Source organism: Strongylocentrotus purpuratus, unplaced genomic scaffold (genome assembly GCF_000002235.5).
Source record: "Strongylocentrotus purpuratus isolate Spur 01 unplaced genomic scaffold, Spur_5.0 spur5_scaffold_3, whole genome shotgun sequence".
In the NCBI taxonomy this organism is placed as follows: Eukaryota; Metazoa; Echinodermata; class Echinoidea; order Camarodonta; family Strongylocentrotidae; genus Strongylocentrotus; species Strongylocentrotus purpuratus.
Window position 1 is genome coordinate 14473968 of NW_022145609.1, and position 27672 is coordinate 14501639.

At 37.5% G+C, this 27672-nt stretch overlaps 1 protein-coding gene across 1 annotated transcript; it reads right to left on the reverse strand.

Annotated features, from left to right (window-relative positions):
• Window positions 1-1304: 1304 nt before the first annotated feature.
• On the reverse strand, window positions 1305-27672 carry LOC575622 (deleted in malignant brain tumors 1 protein-like). Its single transcript, XM_030995768.1, has 16 exons — window positions 27480-27672; window positions 26387-26695; window positions 26147-26233; window positions 25286-25615; window positions 24465-24797; window positions 19073-19402; window positions 18141-18470; window positions 17204-17533; window positions 16502-16666; window positions 15227-15406; window positions 14447-14755; window positions 5943-6122; window positions 4611-4934; window positions 3862-4170; window positions 2712-2971; window positions 1305-1439 (listed from the first exon to the last, which is right to left on the reverse strand). The coding sequence occupies exons 1-16, from the start codon at window positions 27670-27672 to the stop codon at window positions 1305-1307; spliced, it is 4104 nt and encodes a 1367-aa protein (XP_030851628.1).

Sequence of the window (27672 nt, forward strand, 5' to 3'; positions counted from 1 at the left end):
TCCCAACACATAAACACACAATACACACGCATACACATACCCACTCACAAATACTACCCTTTTTCATTTATTTGGGGATAATGAGTATACCAAATAGTTTGACCAAAAATTACACTTTCATCCGATTGAGCACCTATAACATAGTTGGTGTATTTCCATGCATTGTTTATTTTGTTTACATGCCGAAATAATAAATTGATTGTGGGACAGAAATTGAAGAAAAAAAATGAAAATCGATAAGTTAAAATAATACATATCTATTTCGTATCGAAGTGGACCGCTCCATTTCCGACCATAACCTCGTAGAGCAGCTGGTGATGATTATACATCGCACCTTTTAAGTGCCGTCTCGAAATGATCAAATTATTCAATTCGATATTATCAGCAATTAACCTATAGGCGTTACAATAAAGTAACAGTCTGACGATAGTAATTTCATTGGACTAACGTAATTTCTAACAGAATGTTCAGCATATTTACATTGTTAAGTGAAAAATAACACTTCGTTGTGTGTATCATAGTGAGTGCATCACTACATCAGTATCCGATCATCCATATTTTCAGAATACATCTATCTTGTCTATCTTTTGTGAGTGTTCTTCTAAAGTTCCATAATTTCTATGTAAACTTCTCAATGATCCTCGTCCATTTAAATTTCATCTCATATTAATGTCCATCCAACATTCGAGTTTGGACGTAATCATTTTCAAAGTTCTTAAGGAGAAGGTTGAGTTCTGGGAAGAGGTGACAAGTATTTTGTGAGCGTTTATATCATTGTATTATGCAAGTGTGGAAGGACATCAGATTAAGAATGTTCCCTGAAAAGCATGGCTCTTCAAATGCCTTAATATTCTTAATATAGCATGTAGCATTATAAAATCGGAACGGAATTTTACGCCACATGTTCGTGTAGTCCCATATACATCTTTCTGTGTACAGTGCTTGTAATTTTACCAAGACTGGGCAAAATTTCTTATCATTTTGAAGATTCCAGAACCTTGCAGTACACACCAATACATATATGCTAGATGATCAACCTTTTTCTGATCGAATTCACAACGTTTCTTTCTCAATGCAATCGCGTGACCAGAACTCAACGTTATATTTAATGTTTGGTATCTAAAAGAAAGTCTAATATCAAGAACTATGTCCCTCATTGATGTGGCTTTCTTTTCAAAGGCACGTTCAGATATGACGTGAAAAAACCGCGACGTTTTTTGTAATGTAGACGCAAAGTGCAATACCATAAGAACTGCAGGTACTTCAATTTTGCATCGGTTTACCGCGCGATATCTGACCAAGTCTTAAGCAGTTGTGATGTTGGTGTAATCAGGAATAATATCGTATTGCATATCTGGCGATGACCTTGCCACTTTGACTTTGTCATCACCAAGTGAGACGCCAGTTACTGCCATTTTAGCATTCGTCTGAACTCTAGCCTGGTGTGTTGAGATTGTAGAATCATGATTAAAGTCAGGATAATTGTCTTTATCTGCAGAAGGCTCTTCATAAACAGTTGTCATGTCCATGTATTCATGCAGCTCAGTAGCTGTACTGCCTTTTGTTACGAAGGCATGTCCTACATCTTTCGCATATGGACAGTTTGTGCGGGATCCTTGAGTTACAGATGGATCCCTGACTATGCCTACATCCGTATCTGAGTTGATATCCATATACTCGTGAGGGTAATTTCCTCGAGTATGTTTCGGTTCTCTGCTGACACTTGCTTTCTTGTAACACCGCTGGACATTAGTTACATTCAAAGAGATTTCGTTTCCTAAACCTGTAACGCCAGACAGAAGATACCCATCAGTGTCCATGTCTGTAACTCCTGGGGGCTCTTGATAAACAGACTTGATGTCCATGTATTCATGATATCCACCTTGTCCGCTGGATTGTAGTGTCCCTTTCAAACTTCCTTTATTGTCAATATCGGGTAAACAAGTTGATATTGCTCTCAAATTCGGGGTCACTTCGGTCTTGGAGGGTGTAACGCTTGGGAGAAGATAGTTATTTACATCTTTGTCGGCGTCTACTGATGTCACACTAGGAAGAAGATAACAGTCAACATCAAAGTCCAAACCGGATGAAGGTTTTTGATAAACAACGTTCATGTCCATGTACTTATGATCTATATCTTGTATATTGGTGTGTGTTGCTCTCGTCATTTTGACGTCATTCTCTGTTACATTGGCAGCCGTCGATACTGTTGTTGATGTAAATTCAGACTTTGAAGCTGTTGAAGTTGGAAGAAGATAACCGTCAATGTCTCTGTGTGTGTCAATTGGAGGCGTTTGATTAATAGTATTCATTCGCGACATCATGCGAAATTCAGACTTTGATCCAGATTTCGTTGCCCTCCTATTTGGAAGAAAGCCATCAAGATATGTGTCTTTGTCTGTTGGGGACTTTTGATTTGCATGCTTCATGTGCATGTCTTTATGAATTGCCTCTTGTTTATCGCTATGCCTTGTTCTTGTCATTCTTTTGTCGTTGCAAGAACCTGATACACATGCAGCTCTCGTAGCTACCATGGGAGTAAATTCAGACCTCAAAGCTGTGGAAGATGTAAGTAGGTAACCATCAAGATCTACGTCTGTGCCAGTCGTGGGTATTTTACCAATAGGCTTCATGTCCATGTATTTATGAATCGCATCTTGTTTATTGCTGTGTCTTGCTCTTGACATTCTTATCTCATTGTCAGAACCTACTTCATCTGCAGTTGTCGTTCCTATTTCCATGTATACTCTTGGTTCCGGAGTTGTAGCAGTTGGTAAAAGATAACCATCAATGTCTTCATCTTTAGAACTAGGAAGTCTTTCACGGATAGTATTCATGTCCATGTATTCATGGGTTGCATTTTGTCCGCTGTCGCCCCTGATGTGCACCTGCTCACCTGTTGTATTTTTATTCACTGTCAAGGCCACCTGCGATTTTTGTTTCCGAGATGATACAACAGCTGACAAGCGTTCTGATAATTTAGGTGGGGAATTAATATCCTGATAGATTGAGTCTAAGTTCTGAAGGTCTAAAGACCTAGAATGCATCAAATCCATGTATACAGTTGTATCAAGATTCTTTTTAGCCATTCTCTTCCGGGATCGACATAGGCAATAAACGAAGGCTGCGATAAGAATAATGCTCGAAACGGGAATACTTGTTACAAGCAATAGGACAAGATTGTGTGGGACTTCATTAGATTGTACATTTTCAGGTTCATCTGGACTGAAATTTCCAAACATGTTTGGAGTATTTGAATACAGAGATGTACTTTTAAAATCCGTCGATAGCCCTTCTAGGGTGGTGCTTGGCAAAGAAGGATCAGTGGTCTCGAATTCAGAAGTACTAGTAGATTCTGAAAGAGAATAAAGAATTGAGAATTTGCTAGTAAAGAACAACGACAACGCTCATCGTTTTCCTAAGTGTCTCAAATATTACCAAGTATTTTCCGTTTAAAATTCTTGTTAAAACAGTCATCGTCATAATAAGCGACAAAGTTATTCATTCCGAGGTCTTGTGTTCATTTGCTATGAAACAGTACAAAAATAAATTAGATTATGATATTGGGACATGAAAAAGTAATTGATTTATGTGACTATAATTAAATCTGTTAATGTCAAGAAAAAAAACTAATTTCTTGAATACAGAATCAACATTAAAATATTTAAAAAACTCATATTTACAATACTAATTAAGTACATTTACGGTTTAGAGCAACTATTATAATTCCTCCTATTATTTGAATTCCTGATAAAGGAATTTTGTTGGAAAAATATGAAAAATCAATAAGCTACAGATTAAATCCATTTTTTTCTAAAATATTTTCTTTACACACTAGCTTAAAACGAAGAGGAAACTTACTTCCTGAGTAACAAATAGTGCCTGCATCTTCACCATGTCCACAGTTGTGAACTCGAATCCCTAAATGAGCACAGTCTGCAAGGTTATCTTCTGTTCCGTCACACCCAACATCATCTAGAAGAATGTCCCCTGATCCTTGACTAAACCTAGCAGATCCCTTGGCTTCCAAGGTTCCATCAAACCCCAGCATTCTACAAACCACCCTCGCGTCTCTCAGATCCCACCAGTCATCACAGATTGTTCCCCAGGATCCTTCATGCAGTACCTCTACTCTGCCTTCAGCATCGTTAGACCCACCGACAAGACGAACTTGAAATGGCTGAGGATGGGCTAAAGAGAAAAGTAGTTTTGTTCTCTCTTATATTTTTCAAATTTTGCGAATCATAAGGAAATCAACCAGATCATTTGCCTGAAGTAATAACGAAAATAAATTAATGGTTAACATGCCAAAGATTCGATGTTTTCCCTATGTACTGTAGGGGTCAAACAATACATTTGTCATTCTTTTCTATCATTTCGTTAGAAAGTAATCGGCAATATTTCCAGAGGGAAACTACGCAATGTGAATTTCACTGGATATCTGCTCTATATTTACATTGCATATACCAGCAGTAGGAGTTTTTGACTTAACTATTCAAAATAAAAATCAATAATATCAAGTCAAAATGTTTTGGAATTAAGGTTCCATTTTGTCTTGATGGATCGACTTAAAACTTTTTATCTGTAGAATATGGACCAGAGAAACATACCTCCGGAATAACAAATGACACCTGCATCCTTTTCATGTCCGCATGAAGTATAATCTCCAATACCTGCATGAGCACAGTCTGCCAGGTTGTCTTCTATTCCCTTACAGTTGACATTCGCTAGAAGAATACGACCAGAGCCCTGACCAAACCTAGCAGATATCGGTGCGTCCAAGGCTCCATCATACCCAAGCATTCTACAAACCACCCTCGCGTCTCTCAGATCCCAGCCGCCATCACAGATAGTTCCCCAGGATCCATCGTACAGTACCTCTACTCTGCCCTTAGCATCGTTAGACCCACCGCCAAGACGAACTTGGAATGGATCTGTGAAGGAGAATCAGGGTGGTTGAAATATATAAAAAGTTTTGCCAACTGACATTTGTATAATGTTTGGTTAAAAGTCATGTGAGGCTGTTTTAATCCCACAATCCTCGATAAAACTGCAAAAGAGTTTCTTAAAAAAAGGGTAGATAATGATCACGAAGATAGTTCCATAGCGTATGTTTACTGTAGTGTGAAGAGAAAAACTCTGCAGCTATGTGTCAACTTTATATCCACTGCGTTGATTTGGAATATAAAAATTAAATAAAACAATCATGGCAAAATATAATATAAGTCAAGCTCTTACTTATTATTTTCAATCTGTCGTTGGTTTATCTTTTTTTTTCTTTGTTAGTTTGCAAGAAAAAGAGAGTTGATCGAAGAAACTCAGATTTGTGCGAATGATACAGTTTTATAACAGAAAATACATCTAAAAAAAAATGGTAGTTTTGTATTTAAAAAATTGTGCACGGGCTTTTTAGAAACGTGACAAAAGTAAATATAAGTTAAGACCGTGAACTAACTTTTTTCTTTCTCTCGTTGTTTTTTTTTTTCTTCAATATAGAAGAGAAAATAAGTTAGTCGAAGAAACTCAGATTTTTGCGTATAAAACCGTTTTATAATGTTTTTTAAAAAAATCCGAAATGGTTGTTGGGTTTACAAAAGATTTGGAACGGAATTTGTACTAAATCTTTTTCAAATGGTTTGACGGCAGTTAACATCATCATTGCTTATAAATCATTAAAGAAACGTTTTTTTTTAAATCTATTAATATCGGTGGGCAATAAGAGAATCTTTAAAACTTCTTTTGTAATGGAATTATTGTTTAAACCCGAAAATTAACATTCGTCTGAAATGGAAACCTACCCCCTGAATAACATATAGCTCCAGCGTCCCTCGCATGACCACAGGAACTAAAGTCTCCTATTCCTTGATGACCACAGTCTGCTAATTGGTCTTCTGTTCCATCACACGCGACCCAATTGAGAAGAATACGCCCAGAGCCCTGACCAAACCTAGCAGATCTCGGTGCGTCCAAGGCTCCATCAAACCCCAGCATTCTACAAACCACCCTCGCGTCCCTCAGATCCCAGTCACCATCACAGATAGTTCCCCAGGATCCATCGTACATGACCTCTACTCTGCCTTTAGCATCGTTAGACCCACCGACAAGACGAACTTGGAATGGATCTGTGGATGAGAACCAGGTGGTTAACGATTTTTTTTCTAGAAATATATGACAAGTTTTGCCAAGTGACATTTGTAGAATGTTTGGTTAAAAGTCATGTGAGGCTTCTTTAATCCCACAATCCTCGATAAAACTGCAAAAGAGTTTTGACAAAAATGTAGATATTGACCACGAAGAGAGTACTACAGCGTAGTTTTACTGTAACGAGAAATACTCTGCAGCCATGTATTAACTGGATTTTAAAACACCCCTTTTCAGGTTGGAACAGTTCTTTATCTTTTTAATTAGATATAGATAATTTCGAGTCGAAGCTGTTTACTTAATATCCACAGCGTTACATATTGATTTGGAATATAAAAAGTGGAATAAAACAGGCATGACAAAGTAAAATTAAGTCAAGCTATTATTTATTATATTCCATCACTCGTTCGTTTATTCTTTTTCTTTTCAATTAACACGAGAGAGAGAGAGTTGATCGAGGAAACTCAGAATTATGCGTATGATACAGTTTTATAACAGCAAATATGTCTTTAAAACAGTGGTAGTTGGGTTAAACGAATTATGCAAGGACTTTTTAGAAACATGACAAAAGTAAATATAAGTTATGATCGTGAATTAACTTTTTCTATCTCTTGTTCGTTGATTTTTGTCAGTTTAGATTAGGAAATAAGTTAATCTAAGAAACTACGTATCAAACAGTTGGATAAAGTTTTTTTTTTTATGAAATGGTTGTTGGGCATAAAAAAAAAGATTCGGCGCGGGATTTGTACTAAATTATTTTCAAAAAGGCTTAACGGCAGTAAACATCATCATTGCTTACAATAAAGAAACGTTTTTTAAAAAAATCCCTTAAAGATACAATGCCCTTTTTGCTGCCAACATCAAATTCAATAGAACTTTGCAGAAATTATGAATATGTCATGTATGTCCTATGTGTGAAATGTAAACATTAGCAGTGTCCTAGTATTCAAGTCATGTAAGGAAACCCGTTTACAGACCCATAATACACCATTAATTGAATGAATGAAATCTTTATTTCTTTCGTAATAACATATATACATAACATAAGCTGTAACAGGTACATGGGCATGTGTTTACAAAAATAACCCAGTACTTGTAATGGCCAAAATTACACTGATTGAATCTTTGTGCAGGACAAAAAGTATACACCTATTCGGTAAAAGGGTCTGAAAATCAGACTATTACTTAGGTGATTGCAATCACTTAAGTCGATTCGACAACTACTAGTCATTATTTTCCCACTAAAAAAAAAACATTTGTAAGCCCTTTCGTTTTGAGGGAAGTTCTAAACTAGTATTGTCTTTCAAATGCCGTTTTAATTAAACTTGTTCATTTTTTTGGCCTGAAAAGAGAAATAGTACCTTTAATCTCAGTGGAGCATAAGAGAGTCTTTAAACTTTTGTTGTATTAGAATTATTGTTTGAACCCAAAAATTAACATTCTTCTGAAATGGAAACATACCCCCTGAATAACATATGGCTCCAGCGTCCCTCGCATGTCCACAGTAACTAAAGTCTCCAACTCCTCGATGACTACAGTCTGCTAGGTTGTGTTCTGTTCCAACACACGCGACCCAATTGAGAAAAATACGACCAGAGCCCTGACCAAACCTAGCAGATCTCGGTGCGTCCAAGGCTCCATCAAACCCCAGCATTCTGCAAACAACCTTCGCGTCTTTCATATCCCAGCTACCATCACATATAGTTCCCCAGGATCCATCGTACAGCACCTCTACTCTACCTTCAGCATCATTTGATCGCCATCGAGATTACTTCGAATAAGATTTTGATGTGCTTTAAGCAAGGCCCGCTCCCCCCTCACCCCCTCCCCCCGGATCCGCGCCTTAAGAAAGGGAAAGTGCTTTGTCTGTTGTTGGTACATTCGAGTACCTACTTTTAATTTAGTTTTCCATGTGTACGGAATATACCATGGGCAGCTTACAGAAAGACAAAGTTTTGCTGTTTCAGCTTTTTTGAACTGTAGATTAGTTGGGAAATGGTTCATGATTCGAACAAATATATCTTTGATAGATCTTTTTACAAGTGACACGGAAGGGGGGGTTACCTGATTCAAAAGTAGTTTATGCTGTCAGACTATATAATGTGATAAATTATGGAAAGATTACTCTTCTACTTTTTATTGAAAAAGACTGATGTAAATCATAACAGATGCACTTTCGTCTCGTGCCTATTAAAATTAAATTCATCATACGCTGTCGCTCATTAAGGTGTAATATTTTTTTATCCCAATTTATGGAATTATTTTAAAAATAATTTAAAAATAACAGATCTAGATAATAGTATACATTCTCAGATTTTATTGAATAATAATTTGCCAATGTGTGTTTTACGTGACTGCTAAAGCATGTGTATGCTACTATGCTTATCAACTAGGGGACCTATGCCCTTAAGTCATAAATGATAGTAATGAGGATTAATGCCCCACAAAAGGGCACTAATATAGCACATCGACACGGTTTTGATCCTGGGGCCTCATAGTTACGAGGCCATTGCTTTTTCACTGAACCATGACTGTACGCAGCGGGGGCTAGGGTAGGGGGCAGTTTCCATAAATTAAAAAAAAACAGAAAATGCAATAAATTTTCAATAATTTATTGCATTTTCCCCCGATTCCCAGCATAAAAAATCTTCTGTGTGCCCATGCCTTGAGCCATGATGCATGGCCGTCCAGAGGATTTTTTTTATGTTTGGGGATCGGGGTAGAATGCAATAAATTATTGAAAATTTATTGCATTTTCTGTGTTTTTTTTTAATTTATGGAAACTGCCCCCTACTCTAGCCCCCGCTGTGTACAGTCATGGTTCAGTGACAAAACAATGGCCTCGTAACTGTGAGGCCCCAGGATCAAAACCGTGTCGATGTGCAATATTAATGTCCTTTTGTGGGGCATTAATCCTCATTACTGTCATTTATGACTTGAGGTCATAGGTCCCCTAGTTAATAAGCATAGTAGCATACACATGCTTTAGCATTCACGCAAAACACACATTGGCAAATTATTATTCAATAAATTCTGAGAATGTATACTATTATATAGATCTATTATTTTTAAATAATTTTTAAAATAATTCCATAAATTGTGGTAAAACTAGTCCACTTTTATGAGCGACAGTGTAATACTAATATTAACATCCACCACCGTCTACTATTCGTCGAAAATGTAATATTAACGAATCATTAATACATTCGAATCCTTCTTTTTTTGGAAAAATAGTTTACAGACAATTGGTTATGTCCTTCTTTTACTTAATCACATTCGACGAATCAAGTGGGGTAAAATAATTAGGTTACCCATCGGGATCGTGTTTATCACCAAACAAGGTACATGACTGAGCGGAATTCTCGTTGAGAGAAGTAAACAGTTTGTAATGTCCAAATTCACTTATACATTTTGTTAAACGAAGATTTTATATGAACACTTGTACGGCTAAAAATATATATGTATTTACAAAATAAATGAATAATCTTCTACATAATTACAGACCAGGACCTAGATTTATTGTGCGTGTGTATATTGTGCTTGGTGACCTTAAATTTTGTATGAGGTTATAATATGTCTCCGACTTGAAACCGGACGAAATACTCCAGTTCAAATGTTCAAATGTTTGCCTTTTGAATGGCATACTCATAGTCATAACAAAATGAAACACAGTGGACACGACGAACTTTTAAAGATAAACATTGCATTTATATTGTAGTATATGAATTACTTCAGTTGGTACATTCCAATTCAGACTGCCTACATATTTCACAATTGCATCAAACGATTGATCTAAAATTTTTATTTTAAAGTTGAATCCGACTAGCTAGAAAACTATTATCGTAGGTAAAGTGTGTTAAGGGTTACAAGATGTATTTGCTTTGACAGAATTATATGCTGTAGCTCTTGACATTTTACCTACAAGTGTCTTTGAAAAATTTAGTCGTAACTGATCTTCTCATTCTATTTAAACAGCATGTGTGCAGAATGACATTGGGTTCTTTTGATTTGTCTTATTCCACTTCCACGAACTGTATTTACAAAAGGCATTACCTACCAGAATTTGGGCCTCACCAAAAAGTTTTGAATAATAATAATAATAATAATAGCCTAATAGTCCATTCCAAATTTTATTAAACCGAAACGGAAATTCTTTTTTCCCAATTGATCGTGAGCCCGGCAGCCACAGAGCAGCGGCAGATTGACGTTGCTCTATCCCTTATTGTTGAACGCCAAACAAGGTAGCAACAACTCCCATCTTTTTACATCTTTTGGTATGACGTGGCCGGGGTTCGAACCCACGACCACCCGGTTGTGAGGCGGACGCTCTACTGACTGAGCCAACACTCCGGTTTTTATTGATCATATTTCTTATTTCATTACATAATCTTTACTTTGTTTTAATTTGAAAAGTGTGTTTTTTAATCTATTATACCATGAAATGAATAGTACATCAGAATAAGGGGCAGGGTCAAAAGTGAAAAGTTGCAAAATGCATTAGTAAGCACCGTTATTGTTATGCACAGCACCTTTATTTCTTTGACATAAGAGGGGTGATTCTTGTAAATGATTGGGGCTGTGTGTTCCCAACTGATTATTCATGAATGCCAGATGTTAAGTAACCTAAAAATGAAATTCATGCTCTTTGGTCAGGGTGTGACATTTGGGGTAACAATTTTTAATGTTTGGGCGTCAACTTTCCGCAGCCGCATGCCCCTAGGGGTAAACAATTTGTTGAAAAGGAATATGAGATCAAACAAGTGGAGGCTGGAGTTCTCCTTAAAAAAGTTGCAGCGTGTTTATTTTCTTCCAGAGATGAACTCATGTGCAATGAAATAAATTGTGTATTTCGAAAGTTTATTTCAATGACAAGGCATTGTCTTTTTAGTGTCTGCATGTTTGTTCCTTTTCATGCATGTCTGTGTCAGTACAGCGTGTACATATATCATCTGAAAACACAGCAGCCCCACACTCTTAACAAAAAGAGGCATGTACAGCCGAACTAGAACAGTGCATTTTGCAACTTGTCAATTTTGACCTTGCCCCTTGTTTTAATGTACTGCACACATGCTATGACTGACAAATCATAACATATGGTCTTAAAGAAGGATAAACATACTGTTTAATGATACTAAACAAAGCGATGATTATGCCATGTCAAGGGAAATATAATCGATCATACTGGCGTATCCACATTTTTTTGAGGGGTTAAAATAAATCATTAAAGCAATTTTTAAAGTATATTATATTAAAGTGTAGCAAAGAACGTTGAATAGGCAATAGTGATAATTTGTCATCATTCAAAAAATAGTCAAAAGAACATTTTGTATATATTGATGAGAAGAAACCTTGTTTTAATGAGGTGGTGTTAATAACACATCTACCTACATTCATTTGTTTTAAGTGTTTCCACTTTAAGATCATGTATATCTAACAATAAAAGACTGAACAAAATGTAAACACGACATAATTCTCTTATTTATCCTTCTTTATACATGCAGATTTGTGGGTGCAAACACCAATTATATATTTTCACCACTTCATAAAATATGATACCGTAATAAATAAATTTAAAGGAGTGTTGAATTTATATCAAGTAAAACATCGAGAAACTTACCTTAAGCACCCTCTACAAACAGTAAAAGCTTTAATCTTGAGAAACTATTAGAAGACATATTCATTTCTATCACATTCATGAGAATAGAAACGACCCCCTTAATTTCTTATACTTGTTTTTAAGTCCGAGGAATTTACTTCTTTAAGTCAGAATCCGAGTACAAAACTTTCCTATTTAAAACAAGACTATAAAGATACTTCAAATTTGAAATCCATAAAACACAATTCTGGTCTAATGGATTAAGTTTTTAAGTCGAATAAGATCCATTTTTGTATGCGCGCTGATGCATGAGATCATCTACGTGCAATCCGATTGACAAGTAGTTTAATTTCATCACAGCTTTATTCGCAGAAGTCAATTTCTTTAAAACTCGTAAACGTTTATTCAGTGAAATAGATCTTTGAACAATTAATGTTTAAAAAGTATTTTTAAGCCTTAAAAAGGATTTACAATTTAATTACTAGAAATCTAGTGATGGAGTTTCCTTATTAGGATATCTACCGAAACGTTGACACATGAGGTCAATTTATTCTAGAGATAATCTAATTCATTTGCATAAAATTAGACAATATGACTGCATGCTATGCTCAGCACTTGAGAGTAAATTTACATCAGTGAGGTCAAAACATTTTCAAAAGAAAGGGTACGATGTCCAAAATTATTTCCAAAAGAAATATTCTACACTAAATTTTGAAAAGATAAAGAAGCACACATTTCAAAAGATGACATTACATGGTTTTCAGAAATAATGAATAATATCACAGATCATTGTCAGATTATAATTCTTACATTTTTAAATAAGATATTCATCGAAATGTTTTCAAACGTTTTCATCATTTTTTTATAAAGGAAATATCAAACACTAATCAAGAACTCCCTCTTTATAGATATATATATGAGGTGGATATAAGGCCCATTATTAGAAAATGGCAAACACCTTCTTTAAATGCATAGAACCATGCAAACATTTCTATTAAAAACATGTTTTAAATTTATTTCCCAATTTTGCGCAATATTCTTTCTGAAGATTAATGTCCCTTCCTCTAATTTCGTCCGTGAATATTCAATGTGACGGCCAAATCATGTGTTGAATCTCTTCCTAATCTGGAATATCATAATCGTTGTTTTCTGATGATCCCTCTGTAAACTCATTACTATCTTCGATACACAGCATGAGGAATTCATGCGTATTATCAGGCTTTTCTTCAACATGCTGCATGATATCGCATGGTAATTCAATCCTATCGTCGCCTGCAGCACTTGGCAGAAGATATCCATCTTTGTCTTCATCTTCAAGCGTTGAGGATCGTTTGGAAATAGTCTTTACGTCCATGTGCTTGTGAATTGAATCGTGTTTCGTACATTCATGTTGCAGTGTAGGAGTCTGTTGATGTGAGCTACTCCTTTCACAAACACTGGTGAGAAATATATCTCTATCGTTTTGAGACAAACAACTCTGTTCTGCATTTTCAACATTCGGTTTATCTTCGGAATTTAAACCAGATTTACTTGGCAAAATATAACCGTCAAGGTCTACATCGCTTCCCTCCAAAAGCTGTTTGTTATTATTCGTCATATCTATATATTCATGGGTGTCAGTTCGTTTAGCAGTTTGTGCGTTATCTAGCGGCTCTTTTTTTCCACTTTCAGTTTTACTTGGGAGGAGATATCCGTCAAGATCTACATCCTTTCCCATTGTAAGTTGTTTGTATACAGTATTCATAACCATATACTTGTGTAGATTATTTTGTCCCTTGATTTGCACAGTATCTACCGGCTCACACGTTTCATCATGGCAGATTGCTCTGGATACTGTCGCTGTATTATCATGTGGTAACGTATCTGTGTCTTTATTTCCAACGCGGAGGCTATAAGCATAAATATGTGCATCCTTGTTCGTTGAAGCTGTCTTGTTCATAGGAGTCATGTCCATATAGTCGTGGGTGTTGTCACTAATTCTTGGCTGTTGTGCCAAAATCTGCTCCTCAACCGTATAAAACCGCTGGTTCTGAGAGGACTCTATGATCGTACTACCTTTACTCAACCTCGTTAAGCGTCGCTCTGGGAGTTTAGGAGGAGCATTTAAATCCTGATATGTAGAGGCTACAAACGTGTCCTGGTTTATTCCTGTGTCGTTAAAATCCATGTAAATATCATTTTCTAAGTTCCGTCTTGCCCTTGACTTGATGGCCCTACGTACACAATATGCAAGTGTTACCCCGATGAAGATGATCGAAAGCAGTATGCAAATCCCGGTAACAATTGTCACTTGTAGATTTTGTAGAGGGCTTTCCGAGGTTGGTGTTGGACCAGATTCATGTGTTGTTATTGTTCTGCTTGTTTCACCGATTTCAGATTGCGTCGTGCGATCTAAATGAGGATCGGAACACGAATATAAAGCAAAGTTTGAATGAAAATGGATTTAAGGAGCTGGACTTCCAAAATCTTCTCCACAACAGGAACGCAATACTGTAAAATTCAGCCCCGAAATTTGTTTTCAACCATTTTTGCAAAACAACACAAAAAAATCCACCGTAGTGGTAAAGTCAGCAACTTTAAAAACCTATCATTTACCTTTGCAACTCGTGGTAAATACTTCACGATACACATGAACACAATTTGTTAATTCGTTGTCGTAAATGTTTCACTTGATACCGAGAACTACATTTATGATGTAGTATACCATACCTTTTTGGATGCAAATAACGCTGGCATCCTCGTTGTGGGCGCAGTTGTTTATACCAATGCCGTCATGATCGCAACGTTCAATGTCAGTTTCTGTCCCGTGGCACTGAACTTCATCGAGAAAGATGCTCCCAGATCCTTTACCAAATCGAGCTCCAAGTGGAGCGTCCAAAGCTCCTTCAAAGCTTAACATTTTGCAAACAACCTCGGCGTCCTTGAGATCCCACGAATCGTCGCAGACAGTCCCCCATGATCCATCGTGTAGAATCTCTACTCTACCTTCAGCGTCATTAGTTCCACCGATCAGACGAACTAGAAAGGTAATAACCGTATATTTTTAACAGATTGAAATACAACAAGATTCCCTCTGAGTAAGCTTTTTTGCAAGCACTTTTAAACGTCAACGTTATTTAGTAGGTAAAGGTGTGCCTACGTTCTTTTATCCTGCCGGAATTCATACAGGTATGTTTCAAAGTTGATAAATACTTTTTTGTACAACTTTACTTTTTCCTTTTTTTTTGTTTCACAATGTTTGAAAAGCAATATATCAAAAAGATGTACATCGTTCTTTTGCAACTTTTGGCGAGAAAGCTAAACTTATTTACATGAAAAACTCTACTGTACTATGGAACAGAATCATACCTCCTGAGAAACAAATCGCACCCGAATCACTGGCATGGGTACAGTTATGAACTCTTATTCCTCTGTGATAACAATCTGCTATGTTCTTTTCTGTTCCGTAACACTGAACATCACTAAGCAGAATATTGCCATTGCCCTGACCAAACCGTGCAGAAACTGTTGCTGCCAAAGCTCCATCAAACCCCAACATTCTGCAAACAACTCTCGCGTCGTTCGTATCCCAGCCATTGTCACAGACAGTTCCCCATGATCCATTGTACATCACCTCTACTCTACCCTCTGAATCATTCGCTCCATCGGTGAGACGAACCTTGAATGGGTCTGTGAAGTTTTACAAATATCAAATGAAATAGCAATTTTAAGTATCAGGAGAGGAAAATGTGTTTGTGGAAAGTAGAAGAAACGTGATCGGTAGGTCTTCTCAGACATCAACTCAAGAGCAGTGTCAATACCCTATTGTATACTCTTTGTTTATTACGTAATGCATCGGCCATTGTTTTACTGTCTATGCGATCATGTCACAAGTGCATGGGTGTACGGGTATACTAATGAACTACAAACAGATAGAAGAAAGATAGATTTGTGTTTAATCATATTCTTTAAAAATCGGAATTTGGAGTTGTGATTATGTTAGACTGCAAGTATCATCCCATACCTCCTCTGAAACAAATGGCTCCGGAATCCTCTTCGTGTTTGCAATCGGAGACGCCAATCCCTCGATGGTAACAGTCTGCCAGGTTATCGTGTGTACTTTCACAGGATATATCATCAAGTAGTATATCTCCTGAACCTTGGCCAAACGCAGCAGAGCCTGGTGCGGTTAAGGCTCCATCAAACCCCAGCATTTTACACACGACCCTTGCGTCTCTTAGATCCCACTCATGATCACAAACGGTTCCCCAAAAACCATCATACAAGACCTCTACTCGTCCTTCAAGGTCGGTAGATCCGTTAACGAGCTTAACTAGAAATGGTGCTGTGGGGGAGGGGGGGGGGGGTTGGAGGAATTAAAAAAAATGTATGTATGCAATCAGTTGATTTCGGACTTCTCTCTGTAAAGGAGCCAACAATAGCTAGTAAATGCTAAATTCCTAAAGATCTTAAAATCATGTTTTCAATTGGCAATAAAGGATTTTTAGACAAAACGATAATTGGTAATAACGTTCCATTACTTAATGTATATGTAAATGCCCCTATTGTCAGCTGTTCCCAAGTCAAACTATACGTTATCATCGTCCCCTGTAGAAGGACATAGGACAAACGGGACTTAAAACTTAAAACACCCCATTGGTCACGTGAAAACAGCAAGACCAACACGAAGAAGACCATGAGGTTGACAATTGTAACAACCGTTGTACAAATTTTAGATTTTCAAAGCCTTCGAGAACTAATATATATATAATCCTATTAACCTACCTCCTGTAAAACAAATGACACCAGCGTCCCTATCATGTTCACAGTTGTTGATTCCAAGCCCTCGATGGTAGCACTCAGCAAGTGCATCTTCTGTGCCCTTGCATCCAACGTCATCAAACAAGATTTCACCGCTTCCGGCACCAAACCTAGCACTACCAGGCGCAGCTAGAGCTCCGTCAAATTCTAGCATTTTACAAACTACTCTTGCGTCTCTTAGATCCCAGTTATCATCACAAATAGTTCCCCAGCTTCCCTTATACAAAACCTTCACTCTGCCTTCTGAATCGGTAGTTCCATTGGTAAGACGAACTTGAAATGGCTCTGTTATGTTTAATGAGTGGTCAGGATGAAAAGCAGAATAGGTTTATCAGATTAAAAGTACATACTCTTACAAGGAAATGTAATCATGAATCCCTCTTTATAAAAATCCAGTACATAGATTGGTTAGGAGCACCTCACATGACCAGAAATATCTAGAGAAGAGCAATCCGCTATTATAACAACAAAATTGAGGTGAGACGTTGGAGTGAGAAAAGTTATAATTCTCGCTTGTGTGCAGAATTCACTTTCGTGCGTTCAACCTCAATTACTGAATTAGGGAAATGCAAGATATACATGCAGGTGTATATGCAAGCGAATAAGTAAGAATTATTTATTCAAATGGCTATTCTATACAAACATTTTTTTAAACAGAACACCTACCTCCCGAATAACAAACAGCGCCTGCATCCCTCGTATGACTACATATGTAACGTCCAATCCCTGCATGAGCACAGTCTGCTAGGTTGTCTTCAGTTCCGTCACAATTGACATACTTTAGCAGACTACGACCAGAGCCCTGACCAAACCGTGCAGATCTCGGTGCGTCCAAGGCTCCATCAAACCCTCCCATTTTGCAAACCACCCTCGCGTCCCTCAAATCCCATAAATCGTCGCAGATAGTTCCCCAGGATCCATTGTGCTTGAGTTCTACTCTGCCCTCAGCATCGTTAGACCCACCGACAAGACGAACTTGAAATGGTTTTGGATGGACTATTAGAGAAGAACGTAATACATGCTTGTTTGAGATGATATCACCAAACATTTCACGATCGATAACAAAATTAAGAGGGCACTTACAAATATTTTACCATTGTTTGCATTTTGTATATCCTATAAGTACTAACGAACAATTATCCCCAATCTCAGTGAGGGCCACAGATGATGAGATTGAAAATCGCATTTTCGGCTTGATATATCCATGTGTGGAATAATGGAAATTATTATGCTTTTGATGTCTTTGCTTCTCATGCAAAACCGTCGTTAAAACGAAATAAAAATACAGTTTTGGGGGAAACTTAATTGAACATTATCATGGATATTCTGGTAGATAAATACTTGCCCCCGTGAAGAAAAGAACGTCTAAATACAAGTTAATTGGTCAGTATGTTTATTTTTATATTATTGCCAGAGTGGGCTTCTTGAAACCAAAAGTTTCTTGGTAATATATCGAAATTTACGGTTTAAGAGGTAAATGGAGATTATGAAAGTCACTAATAAATAACTGAGCTGACGTTCTTGCTCATTCAATAAGCACTCAAGGAAATGTATAGTCGGGTAGATGGACTACCAGCAAGGTTAAAATAGAGAGAAAACATACTTCCAGAGTAGCAAATGACTCCTGAATCCCTTGTATGACTGCATGAGTAACGTTCAATCCCTGCGTGAGCACAGTCAACTAGGTTTTCTTCATTTCCGTCACAAGTGACATACTTTAGTAGAATACGACCAGATCCCTGACCAAACCGTGCAGATCCAGGTGCGTCCAAGGCTCCATCAAAACCTGCCATTCTGCAAACCACCCTCGCGTCCCTCAAATCCCATAAATAGTCACAGATAGTTCCCCAGGATCCATTGTGATTGAGTTCTACTCTGCCCTCAGCATCGTTAGACCCACCGACAAGACGAACTTGAAATGGTTTTGGATGGACTATTAGAGAAGAACGAAATACACGCTTGTTTGAGATGATATCACCACAAATTTCAAACCACGTTCGATAACAAAAATGAGGGCACTTAAAAATAATCTGCAATTCCATTTGTATATCCTATAAATACTACAATACAATTGACCTCAATTTCAGTGAGGGTCGTAGATGATGAGAGGGAAATTCGCATTTTCAGCTTAATATATACATGTGTAGAATAAGGGAAATGATTATGCTTTGTATGTCGTTGCTTCCCATGCAAAACCGTCTTTAAAACAAAATGAATATACTTTTTGGGGAAACTTATTTGAATCTCATCATGTATAATCAGTTAGAACAATACTTGTCCCCATACAAAAAAAAACGTCCAAGTACAAGCAAATTGTCCAGTATGTTAATTTTTCTATTTTATGAAAGAGTTGGCTTCTTCTTGGTTCCAAAATGTTTTTGTTTGTACATCGAAATTCTTTGTTCAAGAGGTTATTGGAGACTTTTAAGTCACTAATAACTAACTCTTCCGGCGCTCGTGCTCATCCAATAAGCACTCAAAAAATCACTGTCGGGTAGTTGGATTACTATAGGTTAAAATGCAGAGAAAACATACTTCCTGAGTAGCAAATGGCTCCTGCATCCCTTGTTTGTCTGCATAGGTAACGTTCAATCCCTGCATGAGCACAGTCTGCTAGGTTGTCTTCAGTTCCATCACACCCGACATAGGAAAGAAGAACACGACCAGAGCCTTGACCAAACTTAGCAGATCTCGGTGCGTCCAAGGCTCCATCAAATCCCAGCATTCTACAAACCACCCTCGCGTCTCTTAGATCCCACCATGAATTACATATAGTTCCCCAGGATCCATCGTACTGTACCTCTACTCTTCCTTCAGCATCATTCGATCCATTGGCAAGACGAATTTGAAATGGATTCGGATGGGCTACAAGACAGCAATTGCGTGATAGTAGCTTCGTTAAGTTATAAGAATATTAACGGTGAATACAAACTTTTTGGCAGCTGAAAAATGAACTAGCTATTTTTCGGTTGCCATTGATTCTTTACTCGACATATACATGTAATTTTCTAAAATATGCTGATGATACTGTGATATCAGGTTACTAAAGGGATAGTTGAGTTCTTGTTTAAGACCGCAAATGCCTTCAAAGTGCATGGAATATTGCTCTTATTTTTATTTATAACATTTCTAGTGCTCTTTTAGAACCTCAAATTGCTATGAAGGTAATTTTAGACCCCAAAATGTGTGAATTTAGATTGAATACAATCATACCAATCCATCTCCACTTTCCAATAAAATACGATGACAGTCAATTAATAAATTAATTCATAATAACAATACACGGGCCGGCTGGTTCTCCTTATTATAACCAACACGAAAAAGCCAACAAAAAGCCAATATTGGCATTGGCTGGAATAAAACGTTTAAGGCGCTAATCTCGTTTTTACAACGGCTGGTTCAAAATTACTGAATATTTGTTTCCCACCACAAATATAAGAAATGATTATATTTATGGATATTTCAGCCGTCTCTGAACCGATTTTGATCAAACAAAGATGATTTTGTAATTTAAGTTGTATATTCTTTCAAATTCGACACTCAGTTTTTCATTATCTCACAAACAAATAATTCTGTAGCGCCCTCTGCAACATAACTCAACTATCCCTTTAACTGATGACGACATTGGGTACAGTCCTGATATAGGCTGTGATCTGAAGAAAATATAAAGTTCGTTTTTTCACGTATAAGAGCCAATAAGTGGAATTTACCTTTCCCTGTACTATTTTATGACACACATTGTTTTTTTTTTACTTCCTTAAAACTTTTGTTATATTTTCTCCTGTTTGGTGATCGTATAATGTTTATTAAAATTTGTCATTGTACACTTCCTTACACTTCTTTGTTATGTATAACTCTGCTGTTTATGGTTAAACCAATTGAACAAAGATTATGTCGTATGACAGAATAATCAATAAATACGAATTCGAATTTAGAATATTTAGAAGGCTGAACAAAATATCACTTCGCAGACTATGCAGTAAAAATTGAAGAAAACAAGGTTTGGGCATACAATCAAGAAATATGATTTAGCTACGTTCAGCCGCTACGACACAGTAAACAAAAGCGTTATTCCTGCTATCGCTAATATCATATATTTAAAAATAATTCCCGGATGTTTAATACGTTCCTTCACCATTTCAAATGCACTGTGGGATAGTTCGGTGACAAAGTCGCTTCCGGTCTAAGTTCCCGCCTGGCTGCGCTGTGTATGCCAGCATTGATTATGTGTGTTTGTCTGTGTGTATTTTATTTTCTAACTGTAATCATAATCATTTATCACGATTTTCAAGCGATTTCAAGAGTGGATCATTACAAACAACGTATACATATAGAAATAAGATATTTGGATGTGTGATGGGCAGGAGCAAGTAGAGGCGTATGAATAATAACGAAAACTCTCTTTGTGTTCTTTGGCAAGTATAAAAACTCGTCTAGAATACTAACTGACGAGACTACAATAAAGGGTTAGTTTGCTTGTTGGACGACCAACGGAAATAATACGTTTATGTGGGGTATTCTAAAGTTAAACCCGCCGAAGTTACGAGAAGGGCTTTCCATTGTTTAATTCAATGTGGTCGTCAATATGATTTGGAGTATCTTTCTCTTGGTTTTCGTTGCTGCTGTCACAAAGACTGAGAAAACCTGGAAATAGCTTTCGGACGCGTACGTACAATGCACATGCATCATACGTCATGCATCATACCGCCCCCGCGCCATCGTACACGAGAAGTATATAAGTCCCGGAAGTGGCTCGAAATTACGTACAATGAGCTACATCCTGGTATGTATTGGCGTTAGCGAGAATTATAAAATCGGTATATGCAAATATGATAAAGTTGTTTTTCATAAACTGCGAACATCTCTTTTAAAATTGAATAAACCATTTCAAATCATAGCTATGTCTATATATATCAGTGTCGAAGTGCATTTGTCGTAAAGCGCCTTAATTAGGCCTGTTTTTAATGTCATTGCCTTGGCTTTTGCCTTGAGGACTTTATAAAACCCTGTTATTTTTTTGTCTAGAAACCCTAAGGCAATTTCAAGGTATTAATTATCTTACTATTTTCTCAAGTAACATTTAAAAAGTAGTTTGGTTGCTTTGTCTAATAACACTTTGCTATGAAAGCAATGCCAACTTTACATGTAGGTGAACATAATAGATCAAGAAAAATGCCCCTCCTACTACAAATCCTAGAAGGACCACACAGTGTCCTTCCTGTGACAGAAGAAGTGTCCTGACTTTTTTGTTGCCCTCGTTTGTCCTCATTCATGTCAATACACATGCCTTTTTTTATAGATAGGTCTACATCTGTGTTTGGTTTCTTCACTGCTGAACAACCCCCCCCCCCCCCACACACACACACACACACACACACACATGCCTAGGTACATGTACAAGTAAAATCTTGCTTGTATGAATGATATTTTATGTAACCTCGGACAAATAGCGTGCAATTAAAATAAACACATTTCATTCCTACGATGTATTATAACACATGCCCTTCTGGAGCTAAAATTGACACGGGCGGCACTTTGAGGGGACACTACAAGAAATGCAAAATAAAGGGCGCGAAAATACATCATTTGCGCCCCCAGTACGCAGGGTAAATTGCATTAGGACATTTTTTCAGACAAAAACAACAATTTTCTAAAGCTCGTTTTCAGTGAACCGTGGAATGAGATAACTTTAGGATGTCGTTATTATTACCCCGCTATATAATGAAACTTATAAAGAGCTCTTTAAAGGGTGCAGATTGAAAGGGAAAAAAAGAACGTCATCGTCATCTCTACGCTCCTTAAAAAAAGCCTTTTAGTTGCCCAGGCCTAATGCTAATATTGCGCCCCCATAATAGGATAATAAACGTATAGTTTAAAATAACACTTCCAAATTTTCTACTTTCCAAATCTTAACTTTGGAATGCCTTTCTAATTTCCTTGACAAGATTAATCCTGGAATTCGAAAATATAATATTAGTACAATGATTATAATTCGAACTCTATACCGTTCGATTTCTTGTAAAATGCGTTAAATTACTTTAAAGGTTTGCCCCTGTCAATTTGAGTTGAAGGGGGGAGGGGGGATGAAGACTTTTTATGTGTGTGCGGACATCCGTCTTTGCACGTAACATTTTCCCCAACTTTATTAATGATTTTACCATGATCTTGGTCTAGCACTTTTAAGCCTTGGCTTGCCAATCAACATAGGCGCGTTCGCTTTAATAGTCGGACAAAATATGCCTGTCGAACCAAAGATCGTGGGTTCGAATCCGACCCAGGCGGATGACTGTTGTTGTTTTGCGTCTAATGTTAATTGGAAAACACTATCCCTCGGATAGGATGCTAAGTGTACAGGAGAGTTAGCACCTTTGTACGTTAAGAACCCATTGCACTATTCGTATAAGAGTAGGGGAAAACACCTGTGTAGTGGTTCACTTGCACACCCCCATTGTACGGGAGGAGATACCAGAGGGTTAAATACAGTGATTCAATTCATTTTTCGACTCCCGCGTCACAGGTGACGCCAAATACTTAATAATGATAATACAAATAATAGCCAATGCCATGGGCCCGTATTCTGAAGTCGTGTCTTACTTAGCCACGTCTAAAGTTAAACAACTGTTTAGTTAGACACGACTTAAATACGAGGTCGTGTCTAATCCTGTCTAACTTAATTTGGTATTCTGAAGTCGTGTCTAAGTCTCGTCTAACTAAACAACTGTTTAAGTCCTGTCTAAGTCGTGTTTAACTAAACAACTGTATAAGTTCTGCGCAAGTCGTGTTTAACTTTTAGTCACGACTTATGCGCATGCCCAGTAGGCGTTAATTATGACGAAAGACCCAATGCGCATGCGTGCGCGCACCGGATAAATAAATTAACGCGCACAGCCAGCTGTGCGCGTGCTGGTACCATGGTGATGTGATCGTGACGTAATGACTAGACTGCATGCATGTAGACCAAGCTCTGTAATTATTAGAATCTCTGTCCAGTAGTGCCGTGTTTGTACCATCGAACTGGATCGACCAAATCAATTGATTCATAATATATATATATATATGCAATATTTGTTCCCGTAACATGAGAGTAATTTTAATAGTTTCATACTATTAATTAAATGTAATGTCAACTGTTATTGTATAATTGTTTTGAATGGGAGCACGCTACAAGAGTCCTATCTCGCACCCCGGGGCAACGTGTCTGACACGGCCGGTTGTAGCAACTACTCCGAAGATCAAGATTACATTAATCTTGATCTAAGGAGACACGAACGAACGAACTGTGTGTACGTACGTAGGTGCACACGTACTGATACACTGGATTGACAAACACACTACTTATCAGTGCCTCAGTGCTCGGAAGAACCAGGAAAGAAACTTCTCCAACAGAATGGTTAGCTTATTATAGATTATGGAATTTCCAACATGTCACCAGTAGATAAGAATGGTTATTATTATCGAGAGAAAAAATTAGGCTACACGAGAAAAAATCCTGCAAAACGTTTTTTAAATTTTAGAGGATGCACGTACCATCGTTCTCCCCCGCAAGTTCGAGGTCAGCAATTAGAGTGTACCTTCGACGTTGAAAAGCAGCAGAATCGCGCCCTTAAACAGGACTTAAACAACCCTCGCAGTTGTCTAAAGTTAAACAGGACTTAGACAGGACTTCGTGTTTAATTTTATTTAAACACGACTTCAGAATACGAAAAAAGTTAGACACGACTTCGTGTCTAAAGTTAGACAGGTCTTAGACAGGACTTTAATAGACAACTGTTGAGTTAAACAAGAGTTAGACACGACTTCAGAATACGGGCCATGGTCTTTAAGCTGTGGGCCTTGACTACAACACTCATATTTATATCATGTTTAAGCAAATGATTCTGGAAGCATTTCATAGAGGTTGATTGAAAATATGGCTTTAAAAACATACCTCCAGAATAACAAATGGCGCCGGCATCGCGACTATGACCACAGTAATCGTGATCTCCAATCCCTCGATGAGAACAGCCTGCAAGGTTATCTTCTGTTCCCTCACACCCGACATAAGCTAGAAAAATACCACCAGATCCCTGACCAAACCTTGCAGATCCCGTTGCGTTCAATGCTCCATCAAACCCCAGCATTCTACAAACCACCCTCGCGTCTCTTAGATCCCACCGATAATCACAGATGGTTCCCCAGGATCCATCGTACATGACCTCTACTCTGCCTTCAGCATCGTTAGACCCACCAACAAGATGAACTTGGAATGGATTTGGATGGGCTACACGTGAATAGGAAAGACATATATACCGCATTTGGGATCGTATTTTGGCTAATGTCTTAATAGTTTTATATATAAATGTAAACTAATTTTGAAAAAATATTATTTGTATCAAGAAATAAATTATCAACTTATTTAGGCTTATAGTACTGAGGTATGCGATAAGATTTAAATATCTATCATGATCCACCAAACACGCATTATTTACTAAAAATAATCTATGCTGAAACATGAATACTAAAGAAAATACGTCAGGCTATATAATTACGAAATGTAGTGTGGTTGAATGTGACTGTCATACAATAAAAGTAAGTTCGACTATAAGTTTTTTTCGGGGAGAGGGGAGGGGGCTAAATTTCAATTTTGTTTGTCTTTGAAATATTGAGTTTTGGGTCACTTATCTCGAGTTGTCCATGTTTATCTAATAATCATGCAATTAACAAAAGGTCAGTTACAAATACTTGATTATGCGAGAGAGGGAAACATACTTCCTGAGTAGCAAATGGCTCCTGCATCCCTTGTATGACTGCATGAGTAAAGTCCAATCCCTGAATGAGCACAGTCTGCTAGGTTGTCTTCAGTTCCGTCACAATTGACATACTTTAGTAAAATACGACCAGAGCCCTGACCAAACCATGCAGATCCCGGTGCGTCCAAGGCTCCATCAAACCCCAGCATTCTGCAAACCACCCTCGCGTCTCTCAGATCCCACCAATTATCACAGATAGTTCTCCAGGACCCACTGTTGAGGACTTCAACTCTTCCTTCAGCGTCATTTGATCCACCGACAAGACGAGCATGGAATGGATTTGGATGATCTACACGTGAATAGGAAAGACATATTATATACCTCATTGGCATGTTATTTTGGCAAAATTCATGATTACTATTGATTATAATGTGTTATTATTGTAATGAAATTTGAAGAAAGATTATTTCTGGTTAGAAATGCTATAATCAACACATCTCGTCAACATAATACCGAAGTATGCGATAGTTTTCAATAAGTTATCATGATCCACCAAACACGTCACGCGGTTTTAGCTTAAAATAATTTGTGCTGAAACAAAACTACTAAAGAAGAAAGGTCTGGTTTTGGAAGATAAAAAAGTCAGTGTCAAAAAAGAAAATACATTTTCTTTTTTTTTTCTTTTTTTTTTTTTTTGGGGGGGGGAGGGGACTGAATCTCAGGAATTTCGTTCAAATTATCGATTTAGATGTAAAATTGGCATTTAAATCACTTAGCTATGTGGGTGTTTTTTTTTAATGTTCATCTAATAAGCATGCCATTGCGAGGGGTATATTTGTAAATACTTCGCTAAGCGATAAAGAGAGAGAGAGAAGCATACTTCCTGAGTAGCAGATGGCTCCTGCATCCTTTATAAGACTGCAGGAGTAACGTTCAATCCCTGCATGAGCACAGTCTGCTAGGTTGTCTTCAGTTCCGTCACAGTTAACATACTGAATTAACAATTACTGAAATAGGAAAATGCAAAATATACCTTCAGGTGTACATGCAAGCGAATAAGTAAGAATTATTTACTCAAATGGCTAACCTATAAAAACTTATTTAACGAAACAACACCTACCTCCCGAATAACAAACAGCGCCTGCGTCCTCTGCATGACTACATTTGTAACGTCCAACCCATGCATGAGCACAGTCAGCTAGGTTGTCTTCTGTTCCATCACACTCGACATAAACTAAGAGACTACGACCACCGCCCTGACCAAACCTAGCAGATCCCGGTGCGTCCAAGGCTCCATCAAACCCAAGCATTCTGCAAACCACCCTCGCGTCTCTCAGATCCCAGTTATCATCACAGACAGTTCCCCATGAGCCGTCGTACAGTACCTCTACTCTGCCTTCAGCATCGTTAGATCCACTGACAAGACGAACTTCAAATGGTTGAGGGTGGGCTAAGGAGAAAAGTAATATTCTTTTTTAAATCTCGTACATTTTACAGAACGTCAGTTTTGTATGTATCATACAGTTTAATAAGACCAACGAAATCTCGAAGTGGTGATTTGTGAATCTAAAAAAAATGTGCACATGGTTTATACAAAATAAGATATGCTTTTAAAACAACTTGACCGAAAATTAACATTATTGCTTACAAAATATTCAAGAAAAATAAGAAATGTCCCCAAGAGATTGTTCAGACTTGGCGCGGCAAATCACAGGAGAAATGCCACCATACAAAGGACACACTTTACCTTAGATATATATATAAATGAATGAACGATAATTAACTTTCAGTAAAAGACATTTTAAGAATAAAAGAAAGATAAAGTAAAATAACGAAAGACTTTTTAAAAGAGTAAAGGTTGATATGGTGCTGGCACCGATCAGACAAACCTCAAAGGGATTCGAGTGGACTACATTAAAAAAAAAAAAAAATGTATGAACTAAAGCAACCTAAATAGACATGCAATATTTTGTGCACGGGTTCTTAAATCGATAAGACTGCATATTATTTCACATCCAAGGAGTGCCTGGAAAAGTTGTTAAGGTCAAACTTTATACATTTATAGTTGATTGAATTCTCAGGTAATGATGGAAACAAGTATATCAATTACTAAATAAGCTCAAAAGAATATTGTTTCCGCTTTCATGCGATTCTAATAGTATGGCATATAGAATTACGACTGATCCTTTCATCATGCCAAAAAGACTTCGTACCTCCTGAGTAACACACGGCACTCGCATCCCTGTGATGCCCACAGGAAGAGTCAGGCCACAAATCGAAACAGTCGGCCAGGCTGTCTTCTGTTCCCCAGCAGTTGACATGCAGAATATCACCAGAACCCTGACCAAACCTAGCCTCTCGTGTCGCGTCCAGGGCACCGTCGAATCCCAGCATTCTGCAAACCAT